This window comes from Photinus pyralis, unplaced genomic scaffold, assembly GCF_008802855.1.
Source record: "Photinus pyralis isolate 1611_PpyrPB1 unplaced genomic scaffold, Ppyr1.3 Ppyr1.4_LG4, whole genome shotgun sequence".
NCBI classification, from domain to species: Eukaryota; Metazoa; Arthropoda; class Insecta; order Coleoptera; family Lampyridae; genus Photinus; species Photinus pyralis.
Genome location: NW_022170511.1, coordinates 22,496,035 through 22,514,877, shown reverse-complemented (window position 1 = coordinate 22,514,877; position 18,843 = coordinate 22,496,035). Strand labels below are relative to the sequence as shown.

The window sequence follows — 18,843 nt, the reverse complement described above, 5'->3', positions numbered from 1 at the left end:
AACCTGTTAAATACTTTTAAGAGTATTGTAAATGCTTCCCATAACATTGAAAGGTTTTTCCAAAAATAGAAACAGGTTAGATCTTTGCCAAATCCTTTTTTTTATACCTACTTTTATAACCTTGAACTTTTCAGTGCCTTTCCCAAAGTGCTCTAACGCCCCAATTAGCCAGCAGTTTTTATATTTAAACCATAAAATTTTGTATATTACATGTACTTGTAGGGCAGAACATCACTAACTATGGAGCTGAACGGGATATAATCAAAAGCAGTTAAAAAGGTTAGCAAAAATGTGTGAAATAATTTATTGTAGTAAAAGCTATGAATGCAACTTATGAACAGTAAAAAACTCAAAATTGGTTAATACATTGATGAGTAGGTAATACAGGCAAACTAAATTTACATTTGACGACTATCACTCGGAGAACGAACATCGTCAATCTTTAGTATCATTTTGACAAGTTGAGTTGCTAAAATAAACTGTTGACGTTTCGATTTGAGAGATTCAATAACATGCTGCTCCTTCATGTTAATGTTTCCAGTCTGCATACAATCAATACCAAGGTTGGAATTACCAGTACTTGCTTGTTTGGCCTAAAAATAAAAGTGAAAAAAACAAGTTTTAATAACATTTCTGTCCAATTTACCTTTACTTCAGACAGAGCGTGAATGGCAGATAAACCGCTATTCTCTGCAAGTGCCAATGGAATACATTCTAGTGCTTCCGCAAAAGCTCTAAACGCATACTGTTCCAAAGTAGCCAACTGATCTGCGTGAGCGGCGACTTTCAAACTGCAAGCAATTTCAGCCGCTCCACCGCCATAAACCACTCTAGGTTCCTATAACAAACATTAGTACCACTCACTTGTTAGCAAACTTTGAATCAGTACCTGCACCAAACTTCTCACAATACACAAAGCATCGTGCAAACTCCTTTTAGCCTCTGCAACAAGCATCGCATTTCCGCCCCGAACTAATATAGTAACCGCGCGAGACTTTAAACAATCTTCGATGACTAACATACGATCCTTTGTGGTCCCAAAACTGAGCTCGCGAACAATGCCAGCCGATCCAAGTTTCTCTGTGCTTAGCTCTTCAAAACGAGGAACAATTCGACCACCAGTTGCTATAGCGATTAATTCTATTTCTGGCCCGCCAACCTAAAATTGTAAAAATGACACTTAGAATTCAAATAACATCCTCGATAACATCACATAGCTGCGAATGTAAATACAGTAGACTCTCGTTAATACGAACTAAAAAAATTCCAGAGGGTTCATGTTTTCGAGATTGTTCACACAAGGCATATAAAAAAAGGCGATCATAAATGAGCGGCGGTCGCAACGCCTTTGGAAGTTTAAGTTAAGTACGTACTACTTTTTGACATAAAATTGATAGTTCTATCTTAGAAAGATGGTGACTGTAAGCCATTTTGATTTTTCTTTCTAAATGGAGGGGAGAGTCATGTGATTTGATGATCTTTTATCCGCAATTCAGTCCCGAGTTTCTAGTCTCCACTGCCATCCCAGCTACGATGGCGCTTCGTCAAAATTTATTGTCTCTAAAATTGACAAATGTAGACTGTGGGAGATGAACTGCGATACAATCGATCAAATCGATGTCTTAAACAATTTTCAATTTAGGGACGAGGGAGGAGAGCATGGCTGCAATTATAAGTACAGACATTCTATGATCTCAGTTATGTAGATGTTCTAATTAAATCTGGTACTATTGGTAACTTTCTTGTTATTGGAGCTATCAAGTCGGTTAAGTTACCATGCATTTTTTTTCAGGATGCAATGGTGAAATCAGAGAAACAATTCAGTTTCGCATTATTGCGATATTCAAAAAAAAAAATTTTAATGGAACATGCAGTATATTTTTACATATTTTGAAAGAAAATGAAAAACGGAATAATATTTACTATTTCAATAAAGCATTGACATTTCTTAGTGTATGTAAGAACTGTTCAAAAAATGTTTACACCGAGTTCCGAAATTCATAACAAATTTTGTAGTTTATTTGTTTATATTTTATTTTTGAATTTTGGAATAGTTGGGTATTATTACAAATTATATTACAGTTTAAATTACAGGACGCAAGAAGTTTTTGTTTACCAAACAATATTAATTTAGATTTATCTGCATTTAGCAATAAATTGTGTTTAGACGAAAGCAGACATAGATGAGCAAGATCACTATTAATGCTCTCACAGGCCAATATTTGTTCAGCATAGCTAAAAGATTTGAAAAGTTGATTCTCATCCGCGTAAGCCTGCAATTTGCAGAAGTTACACGCACATACAATGTCCGCGGTGTACATAGTAAATAGAAGCGGGCCTATAATTGACCCTTAAGGCACTCCAGACAAGATGACCTACCAGATAATTTATTATTACATTTCACCATGAGTTGTCTGTCTGTAAGGAGTATTCCATAATATCTAAGTTTAGCGCAGATTAACTTATGATTAATGGCATCAAAAGCCTTTGAATAATCGAACAAAACCAGTGCAGTAATTTGATCTCTATCTGTAGCAGTTTATATCATCAGTTAACATCGTTAGGGCATTTACCGAGTTAATACCTTTCCGAAATTCATATTGGTTCGGTGGCAGAACATTATTAGTGTCAAAAAAACAATATAACTACTTCTGAAGGATTCTCTCAAAGACCTTTACTCGGTAATATACTAATAATACGCAGGTCCGATAGACAATTAGGCTTTGACACTTTATATAGAGGAATTCCTATCGCTTTTTTCCAATCTCCAGGAAAATATTTAGTTTCAATGCAGCAGTTGATGATATGTGTTATGTATTTATCTACGTATGGGCTACAGTATACCGTGGGCTGTCTGCCAAAACGGTATTTTCTTAATTGACTGATAATAATGCATCATTTAACAATTTTCGAGCTTTGTGCGAAATGGGTTAGTCATTAGTAAGCTTATTTTTTTCTCTTTCTTACTACCTACCTTAAATATATAATTAGAAAATAATAGAGAAAAATTTTAAAAACCGTAACATATGCTTAGGTAAGAAAGAACAAAAAAATAAGCTTTATAATGACATATCACATGACCCTCAACATGACCTATGTTGCTGTTTAAAAAAATTCAAGGTGGCGGCGGTTGCACCCAAAAATCATGTTAACAAAATTTTTTTAACCTCAAAATATGTGAAATAATTTCAAATGGAAGCATTCTCATTTTCATGTCTATATGTCAAACGGATTGAACGCGAGAGCTTGGCTCCATCTTTAATAGCGACCCTGTGTAAATACAAATATTTGTAGGTAACATTTCAACGGCAGAAATAAGTTACAACTAAAATGGTTTACAACCTCGAGACCACAATTACATTATAAATACCTACCTTCTTTACCTTTGTAACGTAGATCAAGTTGCTTTAAAATAACCTAAACCACATGTCTAAAAATGATTACAAATTTCAATGTAAATTGGGTCATCTACAAGGACAAATTTTCCTGTGTGACGAGGTATTTGTAATAAAACTCACCCAACGAACTGCCGGTAACTTCTGTTGCAGCAAAAGATGATTGGCTTCATCGTCGAAACCCCACTGGCAAATTGCCAAGGTCGCACCCGCTTTCTTAACACGATCAACCATTTCAATAAACTTATCTTGTTCGTATTGACGAAGAGCTTTATAATCCTCCACGCTGGTAACGTCCAACTTATGCTTGGTTTTCGGCTTTGGGGGTTCAAATGGGCAGGTAAGAATTGCGAGTTTAACGTCATGCAACTCTTTAGGCATCTGCGAGTGCGACATAGTTTTATCGATGACCACGCCTTTTACTAGTACGGTATCCTCTAATCGTCCACCGACCTTTCCTTCCACTTTAATTAGTTCGAAATTTACATCCCTGGTTTCCAAGTTGGCAACTGCTAATACTGCTTGTACCGCAATGGTGGCCATTAGCCGGTGACATTTGTTAACGATCTTCGATCCTAAGGTAGTCATTGCGACCTGAATTAAAGGCTCGATATTATCGGATGAAACTGGGAAGAGATCTGCAATCGTATCTAAGTGCTCCACAGCTTTCTGGCAGGCCAACTCAAAACCATCCGCTATCCTAATCGGATGGATACCACGATCTAACAATGCACTTGCTTGCTCTAGAAGGGCTCCGGCAAGTACGACCACACCAGTTGTGCCATCACCTAAAAATCACAATCTAATAATAGTAGTAATACCAGTCATATATACATACCGATTTCGTCATCTTGAGACTGAGACAATTGAACCAACAACTTCCCAATTTCGTGGTCCACGTCCATATTTTTAAGAATCGTTGCACCATCATTTGTAACAGTCACTTCCCCATCGGGCGATACTAACATTTTATCTAAACCCTTCGGACCTAACGATGTTCGTAGTATTCCGGCAATTTGTTGAGCCGCCAAGATATGAGACTAAAAATTTGTTTGTTCATTTTTCGTAATATGTCAAGGAAAATGATTATAACATAAAGCGATAATAATACATGATCATTCAAAAACCAGCAGGTCCTCTCCAATTTCTATTTAAGGTAAATCCTAACCTACCTTTAGCGCATCGCTACCAGTTAACCTTTTTTGCTTATCTTCATCCCTAATGATAATAAATGGACGCCCGAACTCGTCAAAGGCGATACTTCCTGGAAAAGCCGTCATTTTATAACGACTTGTGCTGTTTCAAAAGATGATGAAGGATTTCTTTAGCAACCGGGAAATAAAGAAATAAACATTTGCATTTATGTGTGACACTTGCTTACTACGCATGCGTAAATGCATTTTTTGTTTCTACGCGAATTAAACTACAGGGCCGGACCTCTTAGAATAGCTGTAGCACTTCGAAATTTAGATAGGCAGGCAACACACAACACTTATTATAAGGTGACCATCGTAAACAACGCTTGAACCTTTCTATATAAAATATAGGAAAGAATAACGTAACGTATTAAGGCCAGTCAATCGGGAAGATAATTATCCCATGTTGCTGTATATTCAAGATTTTATTAAAGACTTAACAATTCAGAATATTTCATTATATAATTACCCTAACATAAACCAAAGAGTAACGTTATATACTCTTTGCATAAGCAGAATAGCTATTGATCTTTTTCAACTGTTGTTGGTATTGAGAAGTCGATGTTTGATTTGGTAGAACATCAATTTTAATTATTTAATTGTTATGGCGTTCAATGCTACGTCCGGAGTCTAATTTTACTATTAGTCTAGGTGATGAGGTCCTAAAATGAGATAAAGTTCGTACTTTGAAGTAACCAGAGAAACCTATGGAAATTGACAGTGCCCTTTGGCTCTTCCTCTTACAGTTGTAAGGCGACACGTTTATTTGCCCCTGGCGCCCCCGTTAGGTTCTTAGGTGGGGGGGGGGCATATAAGTAGGGGTTGTCTATCCATTCAAGCGCCAACTTAGCGACAAAAGTAAATAATTAGATCACATAAAGTTTTTACAGCACTCATGAGTAAAATCTGAGCCTTTTCAATGCGGATGGTTTACCCTCTCGGATGCTGCTAAGCAACTACGTCATTTTACGTTTTATATGACTGGACTATCTAGCCTGTCGCCATGCGCAAAATAGACAAATTAGGGCCAATTAGGGATTAAATTAAAGGGGGAAGGGGCCAAGGGGGGCAATTAACCTCGGGAGATATTAATCCCCGCCTCCATCCCACACAAAATCCAGTTTCTGACTAGTTGCCGACCTCTAAGTCTTTGATCTGTTGCAACTATGCAACCGATTCTATATCTTTCTTTGGGGAGAGGAGGGACCAGGTCATAATAAGTAGGAGAAAACTGCCTTTCACGCTGGGAACCGGTGTCAAGGCGACGTAGTGAAAGCATTTTCATCCTTAATTACTACAAATTAGGTATAAAAATTTGCAAACATCGCAAAATTCTGGGGTATTTCTCTTCAGATTATTCTCTGTTCATGGTAATAACAATACATTCTGCATGTATATTAGTAACTTCTTCATTGATAAGAACATCCATTGTTGGGAAGTTAAGTACATTACAAAGATTTGTGACCATTTTGATACCGTAAAAATGTGCGCAAACTGATACAAGTTATACGCGCAGAGCACAAGAAGTTATTATCAAATTTGTCAGGTGCTCTAATTTCTAATACAACTAGACCGTTATTGCTTTCATGGTGAATGATTAGACTACAAGAATTATCACTGAGAGTGTGTACTAATATAGTAACGAAACAAATTGAGGTTAGAAATCCTAGAGGGAGTTCGTATTCTGATTACGTAACATTTTCAAAAATATGGCATTCACATTTTTAAGTTAACCACACCCACTTCCCGGAGAAGTTCTCCTACCAGAAATTAAAGAATACAGACCCGGGAATGCTAGTATCCCGGAACGCTCTCTTCGCAGAAATTCAAGAATACTAGCTTGATGTCTGATGTGCATTATATTGTTTCACTTTGTATACCACCACAACCAATGCCAACGAGAAATTTACTACCAATCCAATCTGAGAAACAAAATATCCCTAGACAGATAATTGCGGTTTTGTGAGCATCGTGTTTTAAAAAGCTGTTGAATTTTTACTAAACTTCCATAAATTATGGCTGAAGCAATGAAACAAACTGTGGCCTCTATGCTTAAAGGAATAGAAAGGTGATTAATGTTTGGACAATCTAGAAGTTCATTGTTCATATCCAGGTATAACCCCGATAATCTACCCACCTTAGAGCGATATGTGGAAATTCAGTCTCGAGAGAACGCATACGACTTGGAAGCAAACCTTGCAGTATTGAAGTTATATCAGTTCAACCCTCAGTTCTTCAACATTGATATAACCTGTCAAATTCTTCTAAAAGCATTAACGAACTTTCCTCACACAGACTTCATTCTCTGCAAATGTTTACTGAACGAACGACAGGTTACTCTTTCCACTACCTGTCCATTATAAATACCTAATCATTTTAGCTTGCCGAGGAACCGATCAACCAGATAATGTATTTGGGCGATATTTTAGAACAGTGCGATTTCCAAATATTTTGGAAACGTGTTCACTCGATGCCAGAATTGACCCAGCGTATTACAGGATTTCTGGATTCGATTCGTAAATTTGTATGCCACGTAGTTGGTATTACGTACCAGCGCATCGATAGAGTGCACTTGGCGGAACTTTTAGGTGACGTTGACGACGTTACTTTGAAGCACTGGGTAAAGAAGTACGGTTGGAAAGAAGAGGGTGCACTTGTTTTCATTTCGAACCAGGATGAAAACATCAAGACGAAAAATATTAATGAGAAAATTGATTTCGACAATGTGGGTGCGATTATGGCGTCATGTCGTTAAATTTGTATTTTTTGTAATAAATAGACATGTGTTTTGTAATTCAGTTTGACTGGGAGAGGGAAAAGCTACTCTTCAGGTACTTTAACGTTACTCCTCGAACTAAGTGTGATTGCAGAATTTCATTTGCCAATGATAGACGAGTTTTGCACAAAGAAACAAAAGTGAATCTTCGAGGCCTGCAAAGAAGGCAGGTGCCGACATAAACGGGACGCCTCAAAATCTTTGTACAGGATGTTCTGTGAAATTGCAATTTATTATTAGGTAATGGGCAGTCTAGGGAAGTTACTAGTAGGCTACTGTAAGATTCGTTAAAATTAAGCAAAAATTGACAAATTCACTATTATCAAAGTTTTGCACATCTTTTTATACTTCTACGATTTTGCGTCAAGACCAACATTTTGTGACCAGCCTTGTATATAAAATGTTTTAAAATGGTGGATTGTTATTGTGAACCTTCGGGTCTAAAAACTAGTAGTCGTACTTGGTCTAAAAAAGATATAAAATTTCTCGTACGACGTAAACTGAAGAAGAATCGTAGTCGTATTTTAAGGCGAAAAAGAAGCAGACTAAATTACTGGAAGCAACGTAAACAGCTAAAAACAAACAGGTATAACCAAACTTTGTGTGATACGATTTCCGTGTGCAGCATTACCGACATGGATTACCAGGAAGAGTTCCATTCATCGTTAATACAACCGATACCAGAGGTCGCCAAGTGGCACAATCAGCATCAAATTTCGTACTGGAAATCGCGCGCTTTAGCTTTAGAATTGGAAAACAACCTGCTTCACAAGCACATCGAAAATTTGTACGCGAAGCAAACGCAAGAATACGCCGACTGCGGCGAGTATTACCTTGAACAGGGCTCGACCAAAAAGGGGCATTTCACCGATAGCGATGGCGAGCATTTCGTTAAAAGGGAGCGAAAACGCAACTCGCCTGAGGAACGGATTTGGAAAGCACCCGAAGGAAACGCGAGACAGAAAAAATTAGAAGATATGAAAAACGTTTACGGGGATATGGCACCGAAAATTTTAGGAATGGAAACCGCGATACAATTGAGTTATGATTTATATTTAGAAAAGTATAATCCGAAACACTGGCCTAATATTCCTCTTAGATTATAAAGCACGCTTTGGTACTGCAATGTAAATTATTGTAATTGGACAGATTTTTTTACAAAATAAAGTAAAATATAAAAACATTGTGCTTTGCTGGTTTTTTTTTACTGATGGCACAAGTTGTCTATACCTAACTTACTGGTATTTGGATGCGTTGACCAGGTAAGTTATACCAAATTATGAATTTATCAAAAAAAAAAGGGTGAAAAGACCGGATTACACAATGCAATTATTACTAAAATTGCGTATGCAAGTTATTGCTGCAATAATCGCAGATGCAATTTTCTGCTGTAGAACTTGCGCTATTTTTGAAACATTTCTCCATTTTATTGGTAACATTTCATTTTTACTGACTTTATGTTTAAGGACCTACTCTACTATTGGTACTGTCTTAATACAGGTTTATTTATTGACTTCATTTCGAAAATGACCAAGTTGGAAATTATATTATCCCAGCTGCATCATGTTTCCAGTATGTTTGCCATAGAAAAGTGACAAAAAAAGAAAACGGCGCTTTTGGGTTAGGGCTTTCTAATGATAATCTTTCCAAGGGAAACTTAAATAAATTTCATCAAAATACGAATTATACTATTATACCATTATATTGGTTTCTTTTGTGTTCCTTCCCTCAGGTCATAGCGTGGTTTACAACTAACGCAAGGGGGCTCTGCCTTACTTATGTTTGATTTGATTTTTTTTCCGTGTTCTTGTAGTGCGAAGCCCAGAACCTGGGGGTTAAGTACATGTCAAGTTTGACAATAATGAAATTTGCTGTATTACCCTACATCATTATACTATGCCTACATCTGCATCAACAGGCAAGCAGAATAACATTAATAACGTACGTATTTATTACAATTAAGATTAGATAGCAATAGGTGTTTATTCTAAGTTAATATATTACAATTGTCATTGTTTAGGCCTGGATAAAGATTTATGTAAGTAGGTACAATAAACCTAAACGTTGGCATTTCTAATTTTTAATTACAAATAGCCCAATTCCCTGAAAAGGGCAGACAGCAATTTGGCAGTCTATTCACGCCTTCATAAATCTTGTGTCTCACTCAACACATGTACATTAAAGTGTGTTTTATTATTGGTTGCATAATCACACTGACTACATTACAAATCTTTAGTAGTCTTATGTGCTCGCTTGTGTGTTAACAAATGTTTTTTTAAATAAAGTTTGTTATTGGTCGCATAAGCACAATTAAAGCATTTGATATCCTTGACAGTTTTGTGTCTTAACAGATGTAATTTAAGATTGGATTTGTGATGGGTTGCATAATCACACTGTGCGCATTTGATTTCCTTGGCAGTTTTGTGTGTTAGCAGATGCCTTTTAAAATGGAATCTGTTATTGGTTGCATAGTCACAATGCAAGCATTTGATGTCCTTCGTAGTCTTGTGTGTTTGTAAATGCGCTGTGAAATTGGATTTATAATTAGTTGCAAAATCACACTGAGCACATTTGAAATCCTTGACAGTCTTGTGTGTTAACACATGTACTTTAAGATTGGTTGTGTCTCGGGTTGCATAATCACACTGTGCACATTTGATATCCTTGAAAGTTTTATGTATTAACAGATGTCTTTTAAAGTGTGATTTATTATTGGTTGCATAATCACACTGTGCGCATTTTAAATCCTTAGCAGTCTTGTGTGTTAACAGATGATTTTTAAAACTAAATTTGTTATGGGTTGCATACTCACACTGTGCACATTTGAAATCCTTGACAGTCTTGTGTCTTAACACATGTGTGTTAAAATGGCAATTGTTATTGGTTGCATAGTCACAATGTGTACATTTGAAATCCTTAACAGACTTGTGTGTTAACAAATGTAATTTAAGCTTAGATTTGTCACCTGTTGCAAAATCACATTGGGCACATTTTAAATCCTTAGCAGTCTTATGTGTCGACAGATGTAATATAAGATTGCGTTTGTTAGTGGTTGCATAATTACACTGTGCACATTTGAAATCCTTGACAGTCTTGTGTTTTAACAGATGTAATTTAAGATAGGTTTTGTTATGGGTTGCATAATCACACTGCACACATTTGATATCGTTGACAATTTTGTGTGTTAACTGATGTCTTTTAAGAAGCGATTTATAATTCGTTGCATAATCACACTGTGCACATTTTAAATCCTTGGCAGTTTTGTGTGTTAACAAATGGCTTTTAAAGGATGATTTATTATTGGTCGCATAATTACACTGTGCACATTTGAAATCTTTGGCAATCTTGTGTTTTAACAAATGTCTTTTAAACTGTTTTTTGTTATTGGTTGCATAATTACACTGTGTGCATATTAAATCCTTGGAAGTTTTGTGTGTTAACAGATGATTTTTAAAATTGAATTTGTTATGAGTTGCATAATCACACTGTGCACATTTAAAATCCTTGATAGTCTTGTGTCCTAACATATGAGTTTTAAAATTGTATTTGTTATTGGTTGCATAATCACAATGAGAGCATTTTAAATCCTTGACAGTGTTGTGTGATAACAGATGTAATTTAAGATTGGATTTATGATTGGTTCCATAATCACACTGTGCACATTTTAAAACGGGGGCAATCTGGTGTGTTAGCAGATGTATTTTAAAATAGCGTTTGTGATTGGTTGCATAAGCACAATGAAAACAATTGATATCCTTGACAGTTTTGTGTGTTAACACATGTAATTTCAGATCGGATTTCCGATTGGTTGCATAATCACACTGTGCACATTTTAAATCCTTGGCAGTTTTGTGTGTTACCAGATGCCTTTTCAAATGGAATTTGTTATTGGTTGCATAGTCACAATGAAAGCACTTGATATCCTTGGTACTCTTGTGTGTTGGTAAATGTGCTCTGAGATTGGATTTATAATTACTTTCAAAATCACACTGAGTACATTTGAAATCCTTGACGGTTTTGTGTGTTAACAGATGTAATTTAAGACTGTGTTTGTCATGGGTGGCATAGTCACACTGTGGACATTTGATATCCTTGGCAATCTTGTGTGTTAACAAATGCTTGTTAAAGTGTTTTTTATTATTGGTTGCATAACCACCCTGTACGCATTCCGTAATACTCTTGTGTGTTCGTAAATGTGCCCTCAAACTTGATTTATAATTACTTGAAAAATCACAATGAGCACAATTAAAGTTTCTTAAATGTCGCAATCGGCCACCAGACAAACCTTCAGAATGTTCATTCACTACTTCATTTACTTCACGCTTGATTGTTGCGGAGACGTCATTGCTAAATAAATCTCCGTCATCCACAGATGCAATTATTTCTTCTTCTTGGTTGATTTCAACTTTTACAATCGCAGACATTATCGCACAAGAAGTGGTTACAACGGTTAACAGGTCCTGCTGAAAGTAAGCACAAAGTAGGTGGAATGGCGGCCTGGAAAGATTACAATACCCCATATGTTATCGATATTCGGTGGAAGACGTTTCCCGACACAGCAGCTGCTTATTATGCGCTGACGCTGACATGTAAATCATCAAAGGTCAATAAACTTAACCCTAAAATTATAAACCATTTATTTTACCACAGACTATCTGTCATTTTATTGGTAAGGCGGGTTTATGTCTATGGTTTACTTAAAGAAGTTGTGCTTCTGCTTGTGGACTTGACCACTTGACGGGTGTATGGAGTAGAGTAATGTCATACTGGGTCTAGCTTCATTAAGAATTTTTGTATAAGTTTACATTTCAAAACAAGTCCATCAATCGCAGCCACTACACACCAATTTCTCGGAATTGCGGTTAAGATATTCAGTTACCTATTTTGGTGCCGAAATGGGGAAAGTTCCTTGTGAATAACCTTATGGAACGGAACGTTTCGCTAGAAAAACGTTCAAAATAACGTTGTTTAGAAAACCAATAAAACGAACATACAGTCCTGCCTATTTTTTAAATTTTATGCAGCAAAAATCTAGTTTTTCGAATTAGTAATGGCTCCAAATTCCATTAAGCTCCGCCGTTTAGAACTTCTTTGGAGTCAAGGACAGTAGGTAGTTCCTTTGTAGCAAGTTTTGTTGACAGTTCTCTTCGAGGAACCTGAAGAAGCACATACAGGGTTTAGAATAGAAACACCCCACAGTCAGATTGGACAATTTTCAGTCAGAGCCAGAACCGCAAACGACAACATGGGTTCCCGGTACAGTGACTATAGAAACAGGCCATATGCTCATATTCGTCATTTTTCTCCCAAATTTATCATTGAACTAATGGGAGAATTAACTTAAGTAACTTTCTAATGCCAAATAAACATTACAATTTATCATTCAATTTCTAGCTCACTCGTAGAATTTTACAACTCGCCGACGTTCCCCTATTTCGATTATGCTTTAAATAAGCCTTATTATTCGTGGTACAATTACACTGACCACAATTTAAACAATAGGTATTCTTCGATGTGTGTAGTACTGGAAATATGGGTCTTAGGGTAGAATAAATTAGAGACAAGCTAATTATTCTTTTAATGTGTAGGGAACATCTTTCTTATTAACATACTATTAGTCCCATTCGATCCTACTGTGCCAAATACAAAAAAAATTCCGCCATCTTCTTTTTTTAATTTATAGACAATAACTTATTTATTTATCTATGTACCAAAAACTATAGTTACTCGATAGAATTGAACCTTTTTTGTTTTATCATGGCACACTTAGATTCGGAAAATAAGGTTTTTTTATACAAATTGGCGTTTCCACTGGTTTTTCTCTGAAATGTTCTTATGGAATGTGTGGTTTGCTTTGTATCAGTGGAAAATTTGTAGTTTTGGCTACCCAGAGGTATATTTTGTTTAGAAGGGTGCCATTTGCAATTTTTGAAAAATATTACTTTTTGCGAAGGTCAATCAAAAATTCATTTTTTTTGTAAAGTACCTAAAAAAATTATGTGACTATGAAAGAAGTCTTAACCTGTGCCTCAATTCAAAAATTAGCCGCCTGCGCGATTTAGTTTCTCTAAAAAAAATTTCGAAGAACTGTAAAATTTTGACGAAAAACGGTTATAACTGCGAAATCGTTAAGGTTTGGGATATAATATGTTATATAAAAAAATAAGTATTTTTCAAGTACATTCTAAATCAGTAATAAAAAATGGGGTATTCCATTTAAAAAAATGCAAGTTTCATACCCCACTAGAATACAGCACGCCCCTGATGATCAAAAATATTTTAGAAATATGGCGACGGTAATTGTGCACAATTTTGCTATAAGACTTTTTTCGGTATCTTTTATGGCAAAGGAATTATGATCCGAGGGATCTTAGGTGCGACACCCTGTGTAATTCTTACGTTGCTACTCGTACATTCCTGGATTCATACTGCTCACTTCCTTCCAATGAATCAATTCATCATTCATCCCCAATCATTATAATAAATTAACCCACTTCTTACTCTATCACAGTTTTAAATACTATTTTTATTATTTTCATGGATAACTAGATCGAAATGATAATACTTGAAAAATTTTAGTTGTTTGAAGTATTTTGGCTGTGGTGCTTTGAGAACCTTTGTAGAAGACTTAATAAGCTGCCATATGAGGTAATAATATACAGGGAGTTCCACATAAAAAACCGCATTTTTCTTATCTGCAAAATGCGATATTGTTTTGTGATTTTTTTTATAGATTTGGATTCAGCAGACAAAAATACACAATTTTGGTAACCGTCTTCCTAATTCTACAACTAAGCAAGTTAGCAATAGTGCAGATTTAATTTGAAACAGACTGTATATATAAAAGAGAACAAAAAACTGATTAATAAGTAGTATGTATTTTTCATTTCTAAACAAAAAAGTACTCTACACATTTGTTCATAGAGATTCAATTTACTAAGATATTAACAAAAAAATGCAAACATTCAAGATTGCCGCCATTTTTTCCGTACTTACCATAAGTTTACGAAATGGGTATGTTGTAGTACAAGTAATTGTGTATCGATATTCGTCAAAACCATCAGCTTGCCTCTAATTTGGTCTAGGTTACCCCCTTATAAGTACTGTAGGTACTAGTGGAGTACTTTAATAAATGACAATTAAAATGTTGCTTACTATTTGCGGTATACCTAACCACACAGCGTGCACGTAACGTTTTTAATGTTTTGCTTATTGTGAGTGGCGTAATTACACTGTTCACAAATTAAATGTTTGAGAAAGTCGTCTGTGTTAATACCTACGTTTTATCGGAACGCTTAATTGTGGCGTGTATACACAAATAAACAAAATGATGGTTTTATCCCACCAATGGTAATTACAATGTTCTGCCACCAGAGGTCTCCCTGTCAATATGAATCGCGAATAAAACAAAATAGAAATCACCTGTTTAAACAGAGATTGCGCATGCGCAGATATAATAGGCAGAAGACAAAGAATCAACTTTCTTGTTGCAAGTAGATTTTTCCTAAATTTTAACTTCTTTTCAAATAATAAAAAAACATCAGTATAAAATATTTGCTGTAATTTTATTTGAACATCTTACTTGAGTATTACTTAAAGTTGGTCATACCCACCCATTTCTTTTAGTATCTCCATCAAACAAGCAGTACATTTTTAATCGGTACCAATAAGTAATTAGCGCAAAATTATGGATTATGGATATAAAATTTGTGCATCATGTTCTGAGCATCTTCATTACCTCGAGATCAATCGCGCCAGCAAGTCTACGTAACAGTAATGATGCACTGTTATTTAATAACTATCCTTGTAGACAAAGAAACGCACAAGCTTTGCGATTGCGACCTTTTTTGATCTTGGTGAACCAATTATTTTCCATTAGATGCTCTGGCATTTAGTTTCTAGGTTGTAGCAGAAGCACTATAAGTTTCATTTCCAATAATTGGTCTGTCAAAAACGTCCAAATGGGGACAAAAGTCAGATGAAATATGAATTCGCTGGTCGTCAAGTCAACATTCTCGGAGCTCTCACTGGAGAAACTTTTTTCTGAATAATCGAAATCGATCAAAATCTGTTTTACTATTGCGCTGCCTAAATTCAACTCTTATGATACAATAACTCGATTTCACAGAGAAACAATAACCTGCACTTACCTATCTGCAGTTTCTTAACGTTAAATAGTAAAAGGTAGATCGTTCAGTTTAATAACGTTTGCCATTTAATAAAGCATTTATATTAACATTATCATGATTATTAACTATTGCGGTAGATTAGAGCAGGTGAAGCGTATTTTTATTGAATGCATTGCGTTATGTAAAGATCAAAGAAATTTTCCTATTGAAATTATATTGCTAAATCGCATTTCAACATCTAAGTTATTAACAGGAATGAAGTGCAAACGGCTTGCATGCACGTAAATGTTGAGACTGCATGTCTAAAAATTACTTTAATTACATGTTCACAAAAAATCGCAAAGCTAAATAACATTTTAATTATGATCAACACAAAAATTAAATAGGGAGTTCGGTACACTTTTAGAATTTTCGAAAATTATTTAAATAAACATGCGAAGATAATTTCGAGAAATTGTGAACAGTTGGGCACAATTAATGGAACGGAATAGTTTATCCTGTTTTTACCGCAAACCACGAAAGTATGTTCTCACTTTTCCTTCCGTATGTTCGTCTACCTGGCAGGCGGACGTTCGGTAGGTAGGTATATGATAACTTGTAAGCTCAGCATCACGTGGAATCGTGGTGGAAATTTGGGATCTCACGTAGTGGCACACTCCTAGGTCGTTGTATATATTCCCATATTTTTGTCATAGAATGCACACTCAAAATGAACATAATCCGATAAGGTGGCCAAAACCTAGGATGTCTTAAAAGTGGATCTTAGCATAGGTATAGGTACTTCTCCTACATGTATGCGTGTTTGGAATCCTTATACCATAATTAGCAGTTACAGTACAAACTCCAAACTCAGACATCGGAATTGTGCTTAATAAACGGAAGTAAAAATAAACATATTAAAAGTTGTCGCCCTTGGAAGGTGAGTTAAAGATGGAAGGGAGGACAGTGGTGCCATTTTTGGGTTTTTTAATTATAGCTCAGAAACCGCGAACTCTAGAAAAATTGTTTTACATGAAAATGAAAGCTAATTAAATTTGCTATAATATTATTTCTATATATTTGTCGAATTACCACCAACGGTTTTCGAAGTACACGTTCATGAAAGTCGATGATTTTACAAAAAAATCCTTTTCACCTACCTTTTTTTAGTACTACAAACCTCGCACTCAACAATGGCCGGATTCCCCTACTACTGTTCACAATTTGGAGCAAGAGAGCTAACTGTGGAAAACGCTAAACACGCATTTTACATCACATCTACAATATACAAAAATTAACAAATCGAGCAAGTCATTCTTGAATTTGAATAAGTTAAATCTGACGTTAATTTAATACACAACAAAGAATTGTCAGCTCAAATAGAATTCGAAGCTAACATGCCAAAGTCTCTTACATAAGGGACGTGAAATACATTGTTAATTGGCCGTACCTTCTCCAGTCCAGAAGGTATCTGAAGGTCCTGGATACGGTAGCCTTGGACTAAAGTTGTATTTTGAATCAAGGCACGGAAGAAGCAGTTACAGGCATTCAAAAAAGGCAGATTCATATGCAAAGAATTGAATCGCTAATCAATCTAAATGAGTTTAAACATCGAGTGAACATTAACAACTGATGGCCAATGTCAAACAAATCAAAATAGCAATAACATTTAAAGTGAGACAAGCAAATAACAAACAAATACAGAGTAACATTGTTTAAAAATTGCTGATATAAAAATTAAGACACTGTTGTAAAATGACATCATTGTTTCGAGGATAACGCATTTCCAGCCAGTGTCTCTATACCCGCAACCTGAAATTTGAAATCAGACATATCAGTATAATTAAAGTATTTACATTGATATAACAACATGCAACAGAGCACTTTAACGATGCTTTTCTGAAACCACACCTGCCATTATCACATCGGCAAAAAATCATCTTTAAGATTTCATCAGGGGCAGCATTCAACTTTGTGAATTGCAGTTGCTTTGATGCATGATTTGTAGCGGAACTCGTTGAGGGATTTTTCTGTGGTTGGAACGCCATACCATGAGAGATTACTCCTGATACTCCACCTGTGTCAATAGAATCGGGGGAAGAATTGTTTGTCGAACGTCTGCGTGTTGGGCAATTTGTCCAAACAAGCTTTGCAAGCTTCTCTTTCTTTCAGGAATTTTGTTTAGCGTTCTTTTCATGTGTTTCGGAATAAAATGTTGTCACTGTCAATCAATTAATTGTGTATTATTCGAACGCTAAGTACGACCCGGATAGAGTTTTCATGTCAGATTTTTTTTCTCGTGTCCGAGAAATGTGTCAGGTGTTAATGAAAATTTGTGTAGTTAATCTTTTGTAATTTTCAGAAGATGATCTTTATTTAAGTCATTAGTGAGATTGTTCTTTGTACCAGATGCCGGAGGTGTACGAGGAGAAATTATAAAAAAGTTTCAATTTTGATTTGTTTGAGCTGATTTATTGAAGGTTTACATTTGAATTTTTATTTTTGATAGATATATGAACATATTTTGGATTAGAGGGGAGGGGGGGGGGGGGTTAAAGAGGGGACATTCATTTTTGTCGTGGATAAATAAATCAGTATTTCATTGGTTAATTTGTTTGTTACTTATTCCTTAGTATTTTCCCAGTTAGCCGTTTATGCGTTGAATTTTGAGAGAAAGTAGGGTGCCATCTTGACTCACGTCACATATGCCTTAGTGGTGCCAATTTACTTTCCTCATTCGGATTGCGACTCTTCGCGCCATATTGAGTTTTTTTCAATTTTTCCCTGAATTTCCTTAAGAGGAAAATTTCGGTACCGAAGAAGTAACATATCATGGTCTCAACGAAAGGAGATGATTTCTGCCGACCACCTCCTTAATCGAGATTCCATTTTTTTTTCTATTTGGGGAGGGGGGGGGGCTTGTGTTATCCTTCATGGTATCCTAATGAATGGTCTCTCCGAAAGGAATTACTTGGTACTAACTAGCACCCTCCTCCACCACCCCTAATCGAGATCGGCTATAATTCGCCATATCTCGAGAAAAAAGTATCGAACGAGAGATCAAGCAACGAGAGTGGCAGAAATCGCGATCTGACCCACTCTTGTGGTTCTGAATACACATTAAATAGAGCATAGTTTGAATGTGTGCAGGCGACCTTTAAATTTTTGAATCGAACGAACCCCAAGTCCCAATTAATTACCTACTTACCCAGAAACTGTTTGAATTTATGAAACATCAACAATATCTTTTGTACCACCAATTTTTAAACTTGGCATCAAGTAGTGTAGTGTAGTCGCGTTTTGACTTACTTCATTGCAGAGCTGGGAAGTAATCGATTACCATTGTAATTGATTACAGTGTTTAATTA

General features: G+C 35.8%; 4 protein-coding genes across 5 annotated transcripts; 2 read left to right on the top strand and 2 right to left on the bottom strand.

The window, feature by feature from the left end:
* Positions 1-280: 280 nt before the first annotated feature.
* LOC116168323 (T-complex protein 1 subunit epsilon) lies at positions 281-4,776 on the bottom strand. The gene is made up of 6 exons (XM_031484088.1): positions 4,568-4,776; positions 4,234-4,435; positions 3,519-4,183; positions 890-1,159; positions 647-838; positions 281-593 (listed from the first exon to the last, which is right to left on the bottom strand). Exons 1-6 carry the CDS (start codon positions 4,673-4,675, stop codon positions 399-401), a joined length of 1,632 nt encoding a protein of 543 aa, XP_031339948.1. The 5' UTR covers positions 4,676-4,776; the 3' UTR covers positions 281-398.
* A 1,722-nt stretch (positions 4,777-6,498) lies between these two features.
* LOC116169347 (eukaryotic translation initiation factor 3 subunit K) lies at positions 6,499-7,385 on the top strand. Its single transcript, XM_031485418.1, has 3 exons — positions 6,499-6,659; positions 6,705-6,924; positions 6,972-7,385. The coding sequence occupies exons 1-3, from the start codon at positions 6,607-6,609 to the stop codon at positions 7,344-7,346; spliced, it is 648 nt and encodes a 215-aa protein (XP_031341278.1). The 5' UTR covers positions 6,499-6,606; the 3' UTR covers positions 7,347-7,385.
* Positions 7,386-7,665: 280 nt separating this feature from the next.
* Positions 7,666-8,555, top strand: LOC116169346. Its single transcript, XM_031485417.1, has one exon. The coding sequence runs from the start codon at positions 7,778-7,780 to the stop codon at positions 8,471-8,473; it is 696 nt and encodes a 231-aa protein (XP_031341277.1). The 5' UTR covers positions 7,666-7,777; the 3' UTR covers positions 8,474-8,555.
* A 511-nt stretch (positions 8,556-9,066) lies between these two features.
* LOC116169699 (oocyte zinc finger protein XlCOF6-like) lies at positions 9,067-12,025 on the bottom strand. 2 transcript variants are annotated; one of them, XM_031485849.1, is made up of 2 exons: positions 11,883-12,025; positions 9,067-11,827 (listed from the first exon to the last, which is right to left on the bottom strand). In XM_031485849.1, exon 2 carries the CDS (start codon positions 11,789-11,791, stop codon positions 9,590-9,592), a length of 2,202 nt encoding a protein of 733 aa, XP_031341709.1. In that variant the 5' UTR covers positions 11,792-11,827; positions 11,883-12,025; the 3' UTR covers positions 9,067-9,589. The 2 variants fall into 2 exon arrangements, with proteins under 2 accessions (XP_031341709.1, XP_031341710.1); XM_031485850.1 differs by having other exon boundaries at positions 9,067-11,830; positions 11,883-12,004.
* Positions 12,026-18,843: the final 6,818 nt, after the last annotated feature.

What these genes read in the sequence shown, in the direction of transcription:
- LOC116168323 (XM_031484088.1), bottom strand. Translation starts at nt 4,675, where the DNA reads ATGACGGCTTTTCCAGGAAGTATCGCCTTTGACGAGTTCGGGCGTCCA. An exon ending in CTGGTAGCGATGCGCTAAAG is followed by an intron (nt 4,436 to 4,567) that starts GTAGGTTAGGAT and finishes ACAAATTTTTAG; the next exon opens with TCTCATATCTTGGCGGCTCA. An exon ending in GTCTCAAGATGACGAAATCG is followed by an intron (nt 4,184 to 4,233) that starts GTATGTATATAT and finishes TGTGATTTTTAG; the next exon opens with GTGATGGCACAACTGGTGTG.
- LOC116169347 (XM_031485418.1), top strand. Translation starts at nt 6,607, where the DNA reads ATGGCTGAAGCAATGAAACAAACTGTGGCCTCTATGCTTAAAGGAATA. An exon ending in ATGCTTAAAGGAATAGAAAG is followed by an intron (nt 6,660 to 6,704) that starts GTGATTAATGTT and finishes GTTCATATCCAG; the next exon opens with GTATAACCCCGATAATCTAC. An exon ending in GTTTACTGAACGAACGACAG is followed by an intron (nt 6,925 to 6,971) that starts GTTACTCTTTCC and finishes TAATCATTTTAG; the next exon opens with CTTGCCGAGGAACCGATCAA.
- LOC116169346 (XM_031485417.1), top strand. Translation starts at nt 7,778, where the DNA reads ATGGTGGATTGTTATTGTGAACCTTCGGGTCTAAAAACTAGTAGTCGT.
- LOC116169699 (XM_031485849.1), bottom strand. Translation starts at nt 11,791, where the DNA reads ATGTCTGCGATTGTAAAAGTTGAAATCAACCAAGAAGAAGAAATAATT.